The sequence below is a fragment of the Natator depressus genome, chromosome 14, assembly GCF_965152275.1.
Source record: "Natator depressus isolate rNatDep1 chromosome 14, rNatDep2.hap1, whole genome shotgun sequence".
NCBI classification, from domain to species: Eukaryota; Metazoa; Chordata; order Testudines; family Cheloniidae; genus Natator; species Natator depressus.
Genome location: NC_134247.1, coordinates 47,533,730 through 47,551,504, shown reverse-complemented (window position 1 = coordinate 47,551,504; position 17,775 = coordinate 47,533,730). Strand labels below are relative to the sequence as shown.

The following is a 17,775-nucleotide window of genomic DNA, read 5'->3' as shown; positions in this document are numbered from 1 at the left end:
TCTTCCTCGGAGTTGGATATGGGGTCCTGTTATTCACACCGTCAGGACCATCCACGCTCTTCTCCATGGCCATCTTACGCAACAGGGAGATCTAGTGTGATGATGCCCCGAGCACTGGGACCAGGGGGGCCGACACCCATGCAGGGGACCTTTCTGGAACCCGGGGGGGTTTCCCCTGGTTCAGGGCACCGGCTCGCAGCGCTCTTACTCGGTGGCCTCAGAGAGCAGCGCCCCTCCGGTACCGCACCGTGAGACGCCAGACCCGAATCCCGGTGCCGAGCAACTGAAGCAGGTTCCCCACTCAGAGGAGAGAGCAGAGGCCTTACCAGCTTTACCCACCTCCTCCTCTTTGCCGGATGAGGCGCTGGTGGCCCCGGAGGTATCCCCACCCCAGGATGAGCACAAAGCCCACCCGGACTTAATGAAGCGAGTGGCTGAAATCTGGATGTCCAGGCGGAGGTGGTGAAAGAGTCACTCAGGCCTTCCCGGATATCTGAGCGGCAGCAGGCCCCTCGTCGCTCTTCCCCTTCAATCGGCGATCACGGAGCACATGGAGGCTCTGGCAGAACCCAGCCTCCCTCCCTCCTAAGCGAACGGAGCGGGAATATTTTGTACCTGCCAAGGGCTGAGAATTTTATTCTCACACCCCTGCCCCGGGGCCCAAACCAAAGGCAAAAGATGCCCCAAAGTTGGCCTTGTTCAGGAGGAAAGCCTCCTCGCCGGGGGATTGCAGCTCCGCATAGCGACCCAGCAAGCCTGGCTGGGTCGCTGTGATTTTAACGGGCAGAAAGCGATGCAGAAATGGGAGGACATGCTCCCCCAGGGCACCCGGCTGGAGGTCTCTGCCCTTGTGCAGGAAGGGAGAGCGGTGGCCTGGTCCTCCCTGCAGGCAGCCCTGGATGTCGCGGGTTCTGTGGCCAGGTCAGGGGCCACGGCTGTCACCATGCACAGGAGCTTGTGGTTACAGTCTTCGGGATTTCCACGGGAAGTGCAGCAGACGACCCAGGACCTTCCATTCGAAGGTTCCTCGCTCTGTTCAGAGCAGACAGACGCCAGGCCGCAGGGCCTTACAGACTCTAAGGCAGCGCTGAAATCCCTGGGCCTACACTTGCCCTCACAAGCTGGAAGGCGCTGTGGGCCCCAACAATACGTGCGATGCTATTCTCCACCGCCCAGACACGACCAGCGGAGGAGAAAGAACAAGGGGTTTGGGTGCAGGCCCCCTCCGCCCTCCTCCATGGGGCCATCCCAGTTGGCTCGTCGTCATTTCAGCGCCTCGAAGCTCTCGTCCACACCAGTCCCTCCACACCGGGATCCAGTCACCCCTGTATCTTCCAACCGTGCTATTTCCTCAGGGCCTGGAAACACATTTATCTCGGAGCACTGGGTCCTAAACACAGTGGAATCTGGGTATAGCCTCCAATTTTTGTCTACCTCACCTTCCCACCCACTCTCCCGTCCCTCTTCAGGGACCCTTCTCACAAGCAGCGGTTGGAGCAGGAGGTAAAATCCCTCCTTCGGATGGGAGCTGTGGCAGAGGTTCCTTACCCGCTAAGGGGAAAGGGGCTCTATTCGCATTGCGTCCTGATCTCCAAAGCCAGGGGAGGTCTCAGACCGATCCTAGACCTTCCTCGGCTCAGTCGCTATCTCAGAAAGTGGAAGTACTGCATGGTCTCCTTGGCCTCCATCATCCTGTGGCTGGCTCCAGGGGGTTGGTCTGCCGCCCTCGACTTGAAAGATTCATACGTCCACATATCAATTTTCCAAGGCCACAGAAGGTGTTTAAGATTTGCGGTAAACTAGACCCATTACCAATTTGCGGCTCTGCCATTCGGTCTGTCGGCCGCCCCGGCAGTCTTCACCAAGTGTATGGCAGTAGCAGGGGCCTTTCTGAGAGAGAGAGTCCACGTTTTCCCATATCACGCGTTCTCGGCCCAGATCGCAAGCCGGACTATCTCCGTTCTCACAGACAATACAACAGCCACGTGCTACATCAGCGGGCAGGGCGGCGCTCGCTCGCTCTTCCCCCCATGCCGGGAGGCAGCTCGTCCGTGGGGTTTCTGCATCGCACGTTCCATCGGCCTCGAAGCCTCTCATCCACCAGGGGCGCAGAACCAGCCTGCGGATCATCTCCACAGGTCCTTCTCCACTCACCACGAGTGGTCCCGTCACCCAGATAGTGCCAAGGACCCTTCCACAGGCGGGGATTTCCCCCGTAGACCTGTTTGCACCCCGCCAACAGGCCATGCCAGCAGCTCTCCTCCCTCAGGAGTCATAGCCCCTTACGGACGCCTTCCTGCGGACAGGGTCAACTGACCTGTTCTGCGCCTTTCCCCCATTCCGTCGATACAGAAGGGTCTGACGAAGAGCAAGCAGGACCGAGCTCGGGTCATCCCGATAGCCCCAGCGTGGCCCAGACAACACTGGTGTACCACGCTCGTACCACTTTCGGTAGAGGTCCCGCTCCGGATCCCACTGCACCCGGACCTGATCACTCAGGACCATGGCCAGCTGCTCCACCCAACCTCAGCTCGCTGCACCTGCAGGCCTGGAATCTTCCTGGCTAAACCCTGAGGATCCGGCTTGTTCAGAGCCAGTTTGTAGAGTTCTGCTTGGCAGTGGGAAACCCTCCGTGAGGGTGACTGAGATGGGGCAAAGCGGAAATGATTCTCCATCTGCTCCACCCAATGCGGCGTTACACCCGTGCAGTCCTCGCTGCAGCTCATTCTGGGTTACCTCCGATCCCTGAACCAGCAAGGCCTGGCCTTCCCTTCAGTCAAAGTCCAGCTGGCGGCCGTCTCAGCCGGCCATCCAAAGGTTTGCTCACCGGGGAATTCGTTTCCTCAGAGGCCTGGAGGGGGTATTTCCCTCAGATGAAGGAACCGCTCCCCCCCGAGACCTGAACCTTGTGCTCTGAAAACTGACGGGCCCAGCCTTCGAGCCGCTAGCACCATGCTGACTGCTGCACCTCTGTGGGAAGGTCGCCTTTCTGGTGCCCATCACGTCGGCCAGAAGAGAGTCAGAGATCCGAGCCCTCGCTGCGGAGCCCCCGGACACAATCTCCTTTAGACACAAAGTCCAGCTACGCCCACCTCCAAAGTTCCTCCCAAACGTGGGGTCCCCAATTCCACTTGAACCAGCTGGTTTTTCTCCCAGTCCTTTGCCCTAAGCCGCACGCAGACCGGGAAGGACAACGCCTGCGCTCACTGGAGGTCAGACGGGCGCTGGCATTTGACGTTCGGGGGGCTAAACCCTTCCCGTAAATCCCCGCAGCTTTTCTTAGCGATAGCGGGAAGAACGAAGGGGCTCCCCATCTCCACCCAGAGGATTTCATCTTGGGTTACATCGCGCATCCAGGTGTGTCCTGACCTCACGGGGATTCCCCGTCTGCCGAATGTAACTGCTCATTTCACGGGGTCTCAGGCCTCTTCAGCGGCCCTTCTAGCGCAAGTCCCTGCTCAGGGTACCTGCAGCGCTGCGACCTGCTCCTCGGCGCGCACGTTCCCAGCGCACTGGGCCCTCACTCAGCAGGCCAGAGACGACGCACGCTCTGGCCCCGCTGAGCTGCAGCCGGCTTGTCCTTGAGCTCTGGGCCCACCTCCGATGCCGCGGCTTGTGAGTCACCGAAATCGGAATGGACCCGAGCAAGCGCTGGAAGAAGAAACGACGGTTACTGATCGATGAGAAGGAACTGAGGGGTGCGGTGGGGCCCCTTATACCAGCTCTAGGAGCGTACGGCACCAGGGGGTGCCCGAGCCCACCCGATGGGTAGCACTAGGGGGGAAATATTCCGGCAGCGGTGATTGGGTGCAAACACCCCTACCTGGGAATGGACGTGTGCAGCACATCTCGAAGACCTGCAGTTACAGAAAGGTTAGTAGTGGTTATTTCCCCAGCGATCCGGTGGTTCTTCAAATGGAGACTTGGCTTTTTCCCCAAAGATGATCCCTGTTTGTCCCCGGGCCCAAGGAATGGCGATTTCCCTCTTCTTATCCAGCACTGTCTGACCGAGGGAGGAGCTCTGGCAAATGCTGGGTGTTCATGGAGCCCTCGAGATCCACACCCACTGCACACGGGCTTCGTGTGCGTCCAGGGCTCAGTTTGTTCTCTGCCATCCGACGTCTAAAGGAAAACCAGCATCAAAATCTGCCATGCCAGGATGGCTGAGATGGTGCATCCCGCAGCCACCCCAGCATCCACCCCCTCGCTGAGAGCTGCAGCAGCCCCGGGGCTGTGGGTTTGTGCTGCCCCGTATGGTGAGACCTTCCCACCGTGTCATAGCTGGACAGGCCGGCACCAGCCCATGCTGCTGTCGGCGGGAGGGGGCCCCGCGCTGTGTCTGCCGGTAGCAGAGAAGGAGCTGAGCACCCCGGTTGTCGTTCTGTCGGAACAGCCCTGACAGCTCCCTGCTGTGGGAATCCCCTGGGGTCCAGGTCTGCGCCCGTGTAGCTGGGAGAGAAAAGGAAAACCTGTCCTGACAGATTGTCCATTTCCTTTCTCTGAGTCACGAGGTCCATGACCCGACCCCCCCACCCCCCGTTTGGAGCATTTCTCTGGCCAGCTGGATAAAAAGCCCTGGCGGGTCCATCCTAGCCCAGTTCCTCTGCAGCAGGAATTCACCGTTTCTCTCTGTAATGCTAGAGGCTCATTCCTGACGCTCAGCCCACAGCGGCCGGTGTCCTGTACTTGGGGAGCTGTCTCGGCAGGCAGGCTCTGGGGGCAGCTGGCCCGGTCCTTCTCAGGCACCACCTGCCGGGTCTGTTCGTGCCCATGGAGCTGCAGCCGGCCTGGCGTGGGGGACAGAGCTGCGGCCCCGGTAAAATGGAGCAGAAACAGTCAGTCGGAATCACTTTTCTAACGTGGGAATAGTTTGTTTTGCCTTCTCGTGGCTGAGGCGTTTGGGGGACGCCCCCCATCCCAGGGCGTGTGAGAGCATCCAGGGGTCACACTGTAACCAGGAATGCACACGCGGCCCCAGGGCTCCCCTACCCCGTACTAGCCCAGAGTCAGGTGGTTCTGGCCCCACTCCAGGAGCTGCCAGATGGGAGCTGAACTTCCCCCTTCTCCCTAAACCCAGCGTCCTCATTCATTAATTCTGGGCCGTGCCCCACCCCACCCCCCTCCCCCAGCCCACATCCCCGAGCCTCTCCGTGTCCTGTGTGCGCTGAGCTTCCCACGCCCCCAGCTGCCTGCGTGTCCCGGCCATGCCGAGCCCAGACTGTTCCCTTGCAGGGCAGGAGGCTCCGCTCCCATCTTAGTGCAGAGCTGGGAGCGGGGGTGACCCAGGAGGGCAGCGTCTTGAGGGGAGCTGGGTTGGGGGGACCAAGGGGGCTGGTGCAGAAGGAGCTGGGGTGGGGGCACAGAAGGTGCAGAGGGGGCTGGTGCTGAGGCGGGGGGGACAGAGCAGGCAGGGGATGGGGGATGGAGGGGACTGGGCCAGAGGAGGACAGACCGGCACGGAGCAGTTTCAGAAGCAGGCGGGTGGAAGGGGCTGTTGTAGGGTGGCAGTGGGTGCAGAGGGGTTACACAGGGTGCAGGGCCAGGATGGCATCGAGGGGGGGTGCCCAGAGCTGGGGGGCAGTGCAGGGGCTGGAGGGGAGACTCCCCTGGGTGAGAATCAACGGGGAGCAGACACCAAAAGGCAGGAGGACAAGGTCAGGAGGAGAGACCCAGGGAACGGGGTGAGCCCGGGGAGGGGACCCCGGTGCCTGCAGGGGGGGAGAGGGGGCAGTTTTAGCTAGTTCATCCCCTGGCTGCCATGGCCCCAGGGCTGTGAGATGTGCCGTGCTGAGGGGACCCAGGCAGCCTGCCCAGCTTCTGGGGTTCGCTGTGCAGATGGGGGCTAATTGTGTCCAACCTGCGCTGAGCTCAGGCTGGTGCCAGCTGCGAAGATGGTTAATGGGGTTGGCTCCTGCCTCCAGCAGGCACTGAACTGCCATTAATGGCTTGGCCTGAACCCCCGCGGTGACCCATGGAGGTGGGGGGGCTGGCTGGACGCTGTACAGGGGCCTGGTTCGGGGTGGGGGGACATGCTCAGCTCTGCCTTTTCAGTGTCTCGGGCTGGGCCCCTCCCCAAAATTGCCTGTCACGGGTGAACACGCAGCCCAGATTGTGCTTTTCTCTGGGTGGGGTGGGGGCGTGTGAGGGTGTTTGGGACCCCGGCTGGGCTGTTCTCAGACCTCCCCCTCCCCCCGCTGCACCCACGGGCTCCCTGCTTCTGTTTGCCGAGCCAGTCGCCCTTCCTGCCCCGAGCTTCTCTTTCCTGCCCCCAATGCCCCATGTCCCCCCACACCTCCTGGCATCCCAGGGTGCAGCCATGTACCAAGGGCAGCCCTGCTTTGGGTTCCCGGCAAACCCTGGCAGGGGGAGTCACCTTAGCCAAGGCCAGTGTCTCTGCCTGGCTGTCGGGAAATGGCAGCCATCTTAACACAGGGCGTCCTGCGGCTCCAGCCCTGAGAGCAGTGGGAGAGGGCGGCCAGTCTGAAAAGGAGCGAAACCACCGGAGTTTGCTCCTGAGGGTCCCTGGGCCATGGTCACACCCCGGAGCGCTGGACGGCACCTGGAGCTTTGCTCTAGAAACTGGAACAAGTAGATAATGGGAACATCGGGCACTTGTGGGGCGGGGGCACTGCTGGGTGGGGTCAGTGTGAACGGGGAGGGGGCAGAGGGACCCTGCATGGTTGCTCTAGCCAGAGCAGGGTTGAGGGTGGGGGGCCCCATTCTCTCTCCCCATGGGGTGGGGCTTCCCTGACAGCCCCTCTGGCTGCAACCCAAGTGTGTTGGGGGCTCCCTCCAGAGAGCAGGGCCTGGGCTGGGGATGGAGGGACTGGCCCCCAGAGCAGGTGGGGCACTGGGCTGGCCAGAGGCAGTGACCGCAGTGTGAGGGGACCAGGGATGCGAACAATGCCGGGGGGGCCTTTCCCTGCCACAGCCAGAGCCCCCCCTGCACTGGGAAACCCACTCACCCCCTGCAGTGGTGGGTACATGTGGGGCTGAGTGAGCTCTGGTAGGCACAGGGCTGAGGGGACCCCAGGGTGGCCAGGCTGCAGACAGCTTGCAGTAGGGGTTGTGGCGGGGCCCACTCGCCTCTCGTGAGCGCCCCTGCCGGCCAGGTGTGTGTCTGCACTTTTCCCCAACTTTGCATTGATTTGCGGTGACCCCGGCCAGCAGTTCACCTTCTCAGGCAGGTTTTCAGTGACTCACCCCTCTGGCCGAGTCTCTCTCAGTCCGTATGTGAAACCCACGGAAACTAACTCCCTTCTGGGGTGCACCGTCCAACAGGGCCTGTCACAGCACCCTGCTTCCAGCCCCTCCTGGGCTCGCTCAAGTGTGGTCCCCTGCTCTGGTACAGAGCAGTGAGCCCTCGGCTTCCTCCCTGGGGGCCCTTCGCCGGGGGCCCCAGCTCCATCACGGTTAATAGTTCAGCTGCCTTCGGGGGGGGGGGTAACAAAGCTTAACAAGTCGTGACTCTTCTGGGTTTTCAGCACCCTCTGGGCTACTCCTCGCTCAGAGTTTGTCACCCACTGTGACCGATAGGGGTGACCCAGGCCCACCCACCCGCTATTCCGGGTCCCGACTCAGGGGCCCGACAAGTAGCCGCTGCTTGCTGCTTTCCTTTAACCGTTTGCTACTGCATATCCCCGGGCCCCTTCCCCACGGCCCCAGGACTTGGCCTGCTTCTCTGCCCAGCCCTGCACCCAGCCAGTCAGGAGCCCTGTCCTTGGTCCTCAGCTCCAGCCAGCACCGATCTGCCCTGCCCAGCCCTGCAGCCAGCCAGCCAGGAGCCCCGTCCTGCTCCTCTGGCTCCAGCCAGCACCAATCTGCCCAGCCCTGCACCCAGCCAGCCAGGAGCCCCGTCCTGCTCCTCTGGCTCCAGCCAGCACCAATCTGCCCAGCCCTGCACCCAGCCAGCCAGGAGCCCCGTCCTGCTCCTCTGGCTCCAGCCAGCACCGATCTGCCCAGCCCTGCAGCCAGGAGCCCCGTCCTGCTCCTCTGGCTCCAGCCAGCACCAATCTGCCCAGCCCTGCACCCAGCCAGCCAGGAGCCCCGTCCTGCTCCTCTGGCTCCAGCCAGCACCGATCTGCCCAGCCCTGCAGCCAGCCAGCCAGGAGCCCTGTCCTTGGTCCTCAGCTCCAGCCAGCACCGATCTGCCCAGCCCTGCAGCCAGCCAGCCAGGAGCCCCGTCCTGCTCCTCTGGCTCCAGCCAGCACCGATCTGCCCAGCCCTGCAGCCAGCCAGCCAGGAGCCCCGTCCTGCTCCTCTGGCTCCAGCCAGCACCGATCTGCCCAGCCCTGCAGCCAGCCAGCCAGGAGCCGCGTCCTGCTCCTCGGCTCCAGCCAGCAACTGAACTCCTCTGCCCAGCAGCTCCTTTGTTAGGATCCTGCTGGTCCCTGATTGGCTGTTCCCCGCCGCCTCTCCAGGCAGCTTGGAGGACTCACCTCTACTGCTCTTTACCTGGGGCAGGGTGTGGTGAGCAGAGGGTCTCAGGGTCTGGTGCCCCCCTCGCAGGGCGGCTGGGGGCGTTCGAGAATCTCGAGCTGCTGCCAGTGGCTCAAATCATGACCCAGCCCTGGGCCCCGGCTCCGTGTGTTTCAGGGTTTCACACTCTCCAGCTGATGTGCGGCTGTGAGCTCCGGGGTGACGGCTCCAAAGGGGGGTTTTTTCAGTATGCGTACGATGGGCGAGACTTCCTCAGCCTGGATAAGGACCGGGAGACCTGGGTGGCGGCAGATGACGGGGCTCGGGTCACCAAACAGAAATGGGATGCTGAGAGGAGCATCGCTCAGGGATACAGAGCCTACCTGGAGGGGACCTGCATCGAGTGGCTGGGGAAGTACCTGGAGTACGGGAAGGAGACGCTGCAGAGGAGAGGTGAGGGGGGCACGTCAGACCCGGGGGTCACTGAGCGGGGTGTATCCTCACTGCAGAGATCACTCCCCCATGTCCATCGTGCTGAGCGTCGTCCCTGGCAGGACGTTTCTGTCCCCACATGAGGCGAGGCCCCAGCATCGCTGCAGGAGCCGCCGTTCATCTCCCTGCCCCGTTCAGCCCCCCGCCCCCCCCCAGCTGAGCAGAGCCCCTCGGGGTGTCTGCGCCCTGGCCATGGGCCACGTGTATCCGAATCTGAAGTGAGAGCGCGGCTGCCCCAGGCCCCATCCCTCTGGCCAGGCCGGGGCCTTGCTGTCCCCTGCGGTGCATTGCCCGAGCGCGGCCTGCTCCGGCCGGAAGGGGGAGCCGTCTGGGGTCACTGGGCTGAGAGAGGCGCGGGGGGCTCAGGTGCCGGGTCTCCCTGTGCAGGGGCCTGAGCCGGTGCCTCTCACGGGGGGTTCCAGCCCCCTCGGCTGCTCCCGCCCCGGGGAATCCAGCGCTGGGAGTTTCTCTCTAGCTCCGTGTCTCCTTCCCCCCAGAGCCACCGCGGGTGCAGGTGAGCGACCGGCCGAGCCAGGTTGGGGGTCTCACCACCCTCTCCTGCCGGGTCCACGGCTTCTACCCGCGGAACGTGGACGTCGTGTGGCTGAAGAAGGGGGTGGCCATGCCGCAGGAGACGAACAAATGGGGGGTTGTTCCCAGCGGGGACGGGACCTACCAGACCCGGGCCACCATCGAGATCGACCCCAGCAGTGAGACCGATTATACCTGCTGCGTGGAGCACCCCAGCCTGACTGAGGATCTGAGAGTGCCCTGGAGTAAGGGGGGACTGGCCCTGGGATGGGAGGAAGGGGGCGGGGGGAAAACCCAGGATACTAATGGGGGGGTGAAGTGACTGACCCCTGGGATGTGGGGGAGGGGATTTCAGTGGGGTTGTGGGGCTCTAGTGGGGGGTTGGGGTGACTGACCTCTTTGTTGGGGGTGGGGGATACAGGACACTAGTAGGGGAGCCAGGAGATTGACCCCCATAATGGGGGGGAGGGGATTTTGGGGGGTTATGGGGCACCAATGTGGGGTGAGGTGACTGACCCATGTAACAGAGCATGCGGGTTTGGGGTTCCCCTGTTGTGACAATGTGACACAGCAGGGAGGGGGGAGTGTTGACCTGGGAATGTGCCCTGGGGACGGGAGACCTGAGAGCCTGTCACCTGAGCCAGGAGGGGGAGGGGGAGGTGACACCTCTGCCCAGGAGTGTGGATGGAGGCTGCAGCAGGGAACCTGCTCGGTGGGTTTAGTTTCAGTTTGGGGCTGGGTGGAGGAACACAGGGAACCCCAGGGCTGGGGTCTAAGCTCCCTGCTCCCCCAGAAGGACTTGACTGAGGGGTCCTGGGTGTACCCACAAGCTCTGTTTTGGACTGTGTTCCTGTTGCCCAATAAACCTTCTGTTTTACTGGCTGGCTGAGAGTCTCAGTGAATCCCAGGAAGAGGGGTGCAGGGCCTGGACTCCCCCACACTCCGTGACACCTGTTCACTGTCCCGTTCCCGTTTCCATTTCAGCGCCCAAGTCCAACGTGATGCTGATCGTGGGTATCGTTATCGGGGTTCTCGTGCTGGTCGCTGCCGTCGCTGGAGCCGTTGTCTTCCTCAGTAAGTTCCGGGTGTCTGTGCCAGGCCGTGGTGATGTGCCCATCACCCTGGTGCCAGGGCTGGGAGATTGCTGGGCTGCTCTGGACTGGCTGGGCCCCTGCACCCCCCCCACAGCCCCCGGCGTCAGTGCTGTGTGGCTGCCCCGCTCTGCTGCTGGGCCCAGGGCTGCCCGATGGGGAGCAAAGGGGCAGTTTGCTCTGGGCCCCCCAGCCGCAGAAGCTGAGCAGTGCTGAGCTGGTACGTGGGGTCGCAGCGTCACACCTGAGTCTGTGCTGTGACCCCGTGCATCAGGGCTCAGAGTGGGGAGCCAGGCCCAGCCCCCAGGACAGGTGCCTTCGAGGCAGGCTGAGTGTGGGGCGGGGTCGCTCTCTGCTCCTCACCATCTGGGTCTCCCCCTGTGTGTTGACACCCTTGCAATGGTGGGGGGCCTCAGACTCTGCCCCAGGCCCCCTGTGACAGTCTGTGCACCCCCCCCAGTCAGACAAACGGGGGTAGAGGGCAGAAGAGCACCGCCTACGAGTCCCCTCCGCAGCTTTCCAGATGGCCGGGTCAGGGTCTAAGGTCCAAAACACAGGTGATGTGGAAGCAGGGCAGCGTGGCCTGGTGGCCAGAGTTCAATGGGGGGGGCACCCACCAAGGGATGTGGCAGCCCCAGTACGGGGGCCCTGACCCAGTCTGCCACTGACTCAGCCGGGGGGGTCCTACCGAGACACGCCGAGCTCTCCCGGGTGGGAGGTACCACTCCATCACCCTCCCTGGGTCACTCCCGACCAGAGCCTGCGCTGGGGTCTCCCATGAGCCTTCGGATTCTCCCTGCTGAGTTGGGCCTGTGACTGCTCCAGTCGCCGGGGTTCACGTGGGCCCAGGGAGACTCTGATTCCCAGCACAGTCAGGGGCTGTGGGCTGGCCCTCTGCCGGCCCTTCCCAGGCAGGTCCTTCCCCTGCGGCCGCCAGCCCAGAAGGAGCTGGGCTCCCTCCCGTTATACTGCGAGAGCCTCGGGAGCATGCCAGCACCGCTGGGGGGGTGGGACTTCTGCTGTCAATAATACGGGCTTAACCCTGTCTGGGCTAGTTCAGGGTGAGCAAACCCCGTCACACCCCCCAAAGCTCTGTGTGGCCCTGGCTGGGCCAGAGGCACCGGAAAATGGTTCGTACAGAGCCTGTCATCCTGCCCCTGCAATGGGCCGGGCCCCTTGGTTCTGGGCCATGGGCACAGATGGGAGCCAGTTCCTGCCCCGGGAGCAGCCGTGCTCATTGCAATCTGCCTTGTCTCTGCAGGGAAGAAGAAAGACGGCTACAAAGCGGCTGCAGGTAAGTGCTGAGCCCTCTCTGCGCCCCTGTTCCTGTCGCTGGGTGACCTGGTACATGGCAGCCTGGGGCCAGCACCCAGAGACCTCCCCTAGCCCCCACGGCCTCTGAGGCTGGGGAGCTGCAGCAGCGGGACTGGCCAGCGACAGTCCTGGGCAGTGACGCTGGCACCCTGGCTGGGCCTGGGTGCTCTGTACAGGTCGCCCATCACCATGGTATCTGGGCACAGTGGAAAACACCAACACCTGGCTCAGAGTCACAGGGCTGTGTATGTGTATAACGAGTGTGGGGCAGGGAGAACAGGGACCCTGCGTTCCACGAGACACTGACCCTGGCTTCCTTCTCCCTCACAGCTCACGAAGGCTCTTCCAGCTCCGGTAGGTGACGGGCGGGTGACGCTAGCCCAGGGGACGGCTGGGGCCTGAGGCCTCGGGGGGAGGCACAGGACGTGTTAACGGACCCCAGGGTCCCTCTGTGGGGTGGGGGGTCCCTGGTGTTTCGGTGACACTGGGGGTTTGGCTGCATGGGGAGATTGACCGGCAGAGCTGAATTATTCAAAAGAACCTAGGGGAGTCGGGGGAGTGTCAGCACCCAACTCCGCTCGGCTGCTTTGAAATTCCCAGCCCGCGGTCCGCAGCCGCCCGTGAAGTCGGTAGCGGCGCACACACCTCGTGCCAGACCGGCCGTGTGTGTTCCCCGTGGGGTTGGGGGCGTCTGACCCCTCGGAGCAGCATTTCGCCCTGGCGGGGTCTGGCCTGGGTCTAACCCCACCCCCTCCTGCTGCGGCTGGGAGCTGGGTTTGGCGCCGATGGGACGTGTTGTACACCAAGGGGGGGGGGGGGGGATGTAGGAACCTCAGCCCCACTGATTTCAATGGGGTTTGGGCTCCCGAGTCACTAAGGTGCTTCTGAGAGTCCCACCCCCGTATGTCCAAGTCCCCAGTGGGGGGGAGCTGCAGGGACCTTCGCCCTGGGGAGCAGTGACCAGCCCTGACTCCCGCTGGCTCCCCCCTCGTCGTCCCTCGCACCAGGCCAAAGTGCAGCCGCTCGGCTGGGGCAGCGTCACCCCCGCCCTGCAGCAGGGTAAACGCCGACACGAGGGGCCGGGCGGGGGTCGGGGCCAGAGACGCTAACACCCCCCTTCTCCTTCTCCCCTCCCAGGAAGCAACCAGGGATCCCACACCGGCATCAAGGGTAAGCGAGGGGGAGACCAGCCAGGGGGGTTCCGTGGGGGGAGACCCCTGCCCAGAGTCCCCCAGCCCCGCCCCTCTGACCAGCCAGCCGTGGGGAGCCCTGCCCCAATCTCCCTGCAGTCAGGGGGTGCTGCGTGTGGGGGCGGGTCTGCATCTCCCCTCTGCAGGGGGGGGTTCCGGGCGGCAGGGACTCGGGGAGGGGGTGTGGGGTGTGTCCGGCTCCAGGGGAAGGGGCCGGGATGCGTCGCGGATGCTGCGCTGGCCGCCGGGAGCAGTGATCACTGTAGCTCGGTGGGTGCGGTGAACGGCTTTACGGTCTCCCCCCCCGGCGCGGGGTGTGGCGCCCCGTCAGAGCTTTACCCCGAGCGCCAGGTGAGCGCCTGGTATCGTGGCTGGCACTGCTGACTCTGCTCACCCGGAGCCCGGCGCTGACTCTCCCCGTCTCGTTTCTGCAGCGTGACGGAGCCCGTCGGCCCCTGCGCGGCCTGCTGGGGGGGCCCAGACGCGAGGAGAGACCGGAGCAGATCAGGCTCCTGGGCATGCAACAGCTCATCAGCACCTTCCACAGCCTGCTTAAAGCCCTTTGCCTTGATTGTACCCGAGCTAATCGCCCAGCAAATACAGCTTTCATTTAACACTTGCACTCTCCGTGGCTGCAGACTGCCAGGGATGGTCGGGGTCGCTTATTGTTTGATTTCTACAGAACTCTCTCTCTCTTTTCTTGTTTGTTTGTTTTTTTGACAAAATGAAAACTTGTTTTGCTGAGGATCTTGTTTGTATAGAAGAGTAACCAGGGTGGGCTGGAATGAATCATTACCCAGCACACACTGTTCTGTCTGCTTCCATTGTAACAGACCCAGATTCTGTTTCTGCGGTGATTAAGGTATTAAGATATTATTCTTTTTGCTGCGGCAGCTTCCTGTGTAACGGGATAAATCCTGCTCTCAGGGCCCTGGTCACGCCAGTGTCAGGCCTTGTCTACATTGCGATTTGCACTGGTGTAACTACAAAGCTGTGAACTTAAAGTGGGCTAGTTAAATCCCTGTGTGGACACGCTTAATCTGGTGTAAGATGGGGCTTGTTTTGATTTAAACTGACAAGTGAAACCAGAAAAAGCCACACCTCTTCTACCAGAATCAATCCGTGTCCGCTCACTGATCTGGTGCACGTTTGTGTGTAGACAAAGCCTAAGCGGGCGCCGATTCTGCTCCCAAATGGGTTGATTTTGTGTGTGACGGATGTAATTTTTTTCTTTTGTTAAGGTTTTAACAACTGTTTTAAACAGTAACATTGTAAATCTCCTGGCAATTTTCATGGGGACACAATAAATGTGTGGTTTTTACTCTCCTCAGCCCGTTCGGAGGATTCTGTCCGTGGCGGGCCAGGGAATGGGGGGTGTGTCGCAGGGCTGAGGAGCGCAGGGGCCTGGCAGGAAGGGGCTGGCGCACGTGTACGTTGGGTTTGGGGTGGTTGGAAGTGTTTGGGGGGGTGAATAATGGGTGTTAGGCAGGGGCGGGGCTGGGCAGCAGCAACACGGATGAGACGCAGCTGCCCAGAGCTGCCCTGCCCTGCGTGACAGGCTGACTGATGGGCTGAGACAGGCCAGGCTGCCCCTGCTGTCCGCTCATCGGATACAGGGCAGAGATGATGGGTTAGGAACATTACAGGGACTCAGGAGGAGAGTTTCCAGAGTGCCTAAGGGATTTAGGAGCATGTCTACCAGGAATAGGCAATGAATCTGATGCTCCTAAATCCCTTAGTGCTTTGGAAAGCCTCCTCACAGATCCCTTTAAACGCAGGTTCAAATGAGCAGCCAGCCCCTTAACCCCTCCTCCAGCTGCAGCAGGGAGCATGGGGAGTGGGGCAGCTAAGCTGGGTCCGGGGCTGACAGGCCCTTTGAACGGGGGAGCTAAGCCGGGCTGAGATGCAGGAGGCTGTTTGCAGCCACCATTGCTCTAGGGTCCGAGTGCCAGTCTGCCCAGTGTGGGGCCACGCAGCCTGGCACTGCACAGAGTAACCCCCGGGCTAGGACAGGGTTCAGATCCTGGAATGGGGCTGGGGCGGGAAATGGTGGGGGCTGGCCTGCGGGCTCTGACAGCCGACTGGGGCCAGCTGGGGAGAATGAATTCTTCAGAGAGCAGCACCTCAGCTGTGGCCTTTCCCCCCTGTTGCTAACGAAGTCCGAGGCGAGGGCAGCTCACACAGGGCGCTGGTTTGGGTGGGTTTCTTCGCCTTTACCAGTCATGGCCCCCCCCAATAAATACGGTGTGTGACGTGCACCGTGCTCTGGGCTGCTTGGGGGTTTCCTACGGACGCTCGCCCGCGGGGTGAGGAAACCTTTGCCCGCTACGGCCTGAGCCACACTGGGTTTGCACCAGCGTCCCTACTTGGGTTTGGGCGGGGGGGCGACAGGGCAGTTGGTACCACCCCTAGCCGGGACAGGTGCTCGTACCAGGCAGGGCATCCCCACCCGTACAGGCTGAGCCGTTTGTCACTGCAGCCCCACGAGGAGCCTTGGACCGGTCACACCGGCCTGGCTGCAGCGAACTCTCCGTACACGGGTGTCATGGACTCCCAGGTCGTGCCCACTCTTGGCCCCGTGCGGTCCGTGGGAGGTGCCCCTTTCAGTGCGACAGCCCTTCTCCCGGGGCTCCACTCTCTCTCGGGGGTCCAGCCCCTCCACCTTCTGGAGCCGCACCTCTCTGAGCCTCAGCACCCCTGTCTCTGCCATGGGCCCCCTCAGGGAGTCCCCTCGCTCTGGACCCCCTGGGCCTCCACTCCCAGAGGCAATAATGCCCCCCTGTTCTCTAGACCGGAGCGACTCTCAGCCAGCATAAAACAGGAGGGTTTATTGAGCGTCTGAACCCAGCACAGGACACTCTCAGGCCTGGCCTCCCTCAGCCCAGCGCATCCCAGTCTCCCCTGCATCCAGGGGAGCTCTGCCTGCTCCCTCCTCCAGCCCTGAGACCCTGCGCTTTGGGCATCCGATATCAGGGGCTCCAACAGCTCCTCCCCTGTCCTTTGTCCTCCATCCCAGGTAAACAGGACGCTGGGGCCCTCTCTCCTCTGTTCCCCGCTGGCTGGAACCGGCTGGTCAGGTCACCCCGCAGCCCACTGTCCTCCCACTGGCCAGAACCGGCTGACAGCCAAGCTGGGGTGGACCTCTTGGACTGCAGGTCACCAGTTGTTAGGGTTTCCCATCTCCAGGCCATTGTCTGGGGGTCCCGGCTGCTAGGCGAGGTGACACCTGGTCCTCGGCAACAACAACCCCTCTCCCACCACCTTGTTAAACATGCAGCACACAGGGAAACTGAGGCACGCACACGCTATTCATGTAAAACACGACAAAAATCCCCAACTTCGTCACAACAGGGTGTGACGATGTGACGCAGCAGGGAGGGGGGAGTGTTGACCTGGGAATGTGCCCTGGGGACGGGAGACCTGAGAGCCTGTCACCTGAGCCAGGAGGGGGAGGGGGAGGTGACACCTCTGCCCAGGAATGTGGACGGAGGCTGCAGCAGGGAGCCTGCTGGGGGGGGTTAGTTTCAGTTTGGGGCTGGGTGGAGGAACACAGGGAACCCCAGGGCTGGGGTCTAAGCTCCCTGCTCCCCCAGAAGGACTTCACTGAGGGGTCCTGGGTGTACCCACAAGCTCTATTTTGGACTGTGTTCCTGTTGTCCAATAAACCGTCTGTGTTACTGGCTGGCTGAGAGTCTCAGTGAATCCCAGGAAGAGGGGTGCAGGGCCTGGACTCCCCCACACTCCGTGACACAGGGCCTGTGCAGGGGAAGAGGAGGGGGCTAATCTCCCCTTGGGAGTCTCGCTCAGAGGCTCGGACACAGGGGGTCTAGGGGGACAGGGTCAGGCCCAGTCCAGCACCTGAGAACCACCCACCCGCCCTGGCTGGGGCCCAGTTTAACGGGTGGCAGGTGAGTGGGGGTGGGGAACGAGAGCAGGAGCCGCATTTACCAGCCCCCCGGCTCGTGACCCTGACCGAGGCAAGGGGCTGGTGCAGCTGGGAGGCAGCCCTGAAAGCAGGGGTTGGGCATCTGCTTCATTCTCCCATCGATGCTACCGCGGCGGGTCCCCACCGCCAGGGCGGCCCGGTGCAGCGGCTCTGCCAGGGCGCTTCGCGAAACCGCCTCCTATGCCGACAGGAGAGCGTCTCCCCCCGGAGCCGGTGCTCCTCCGCCCTGAGAGGCGGGAGGTGTGTGGACGGGAGCAGCCCTCCCAGTGCCACAGCGCCGGCTACCCTGGCGTGAGGTCGGTCAGGGATCTCCCCGAGTGCTGGACAGCCATGGGGGCCTGTTCCTCCCGCTGCGGCCCCTGGCCCGGCAGCCGATACAGCGAGGGAGTTTGTACCTTTACCCTGGGTAAGCAGAAGCACCCCTTCCTGGCTGCACCCTCCCCTGGGTGTGCGTCCCTGGGGCTGCCCCGAGCCCCTTCCCCACCCCGCTCAGTGGAACAGATTCGGTTCCATTCACCCCCGACTGAGAAGCCCGGAGCCGCGGCTTTGTGGGTGGAAGACGACGCAGAGCTGGTGTAGGACCCGCACAAAAACACCACCCGCCCCTGCACGGCTGTACAGAGCAACAAGCCCATCCTCCAGAGCAGGACTGGGAGGAGAGACAGTTCTAGAAACAGGGCACCCCTCGACCCAAATCTACCCCTCCCGCTCCCCCCTCCTTCAGCCCCTTACCCAGCACAGGGGGAGCCAGTGCTGGGTTTTGCGGGCTTAGTCCACAGTGGCTCAGGAAAGA

General features: G+C 62.7%; 1 protein-coding gene across 2 annotated transcripts in view; it reads left to right on the top strand.

Moving 5' to 3' along the window:
- The window catches only part of LOC141997997 (major histocompatibility complex class I-related protein 1-like), a 35,356-nt gene extending 21,793 nt beyond the window's left edge, over positions 1–13,563 (top strand). The window contains exons 3-9 of one of the 2 annotated variants that reach the window (XM_074970600.1): positions 8,596–8,871; positions 9,408–9,686; positions 10,426–10,515; positions 11,794–11,826; positions 12,177–12,200; positions 12,984–13,016; positions 13,471–13,563. In XM_074970600.1, coding sequence (XP_074826701.1) covers positions 8,596–8,871; positions 9,408–9,686; positions 10,426–10,515; positions 11,794–11,826; positions 12,177–12,200; positions 12,984–13,016; positions 13,471–13,475 — 740 coding nt within the window. In that variant the 3' untranslated portion in view covers positions 13,476–13,563. The remainder of the gene's footprint in view (positions 1–8,595; positions 8,872–9,407; positions 9,687–10,425; positions 10,516–11,793; positions 11,827–12,176; positions 12,201–12,983; positions 13,017–13,470) is intronic. The other variant, XM_074970601.1, reaches the window with a different exon arrangement.
- The last annotated feature ends 4,212 nt before the right edge of the window (positions 13,564–17,775 follow it).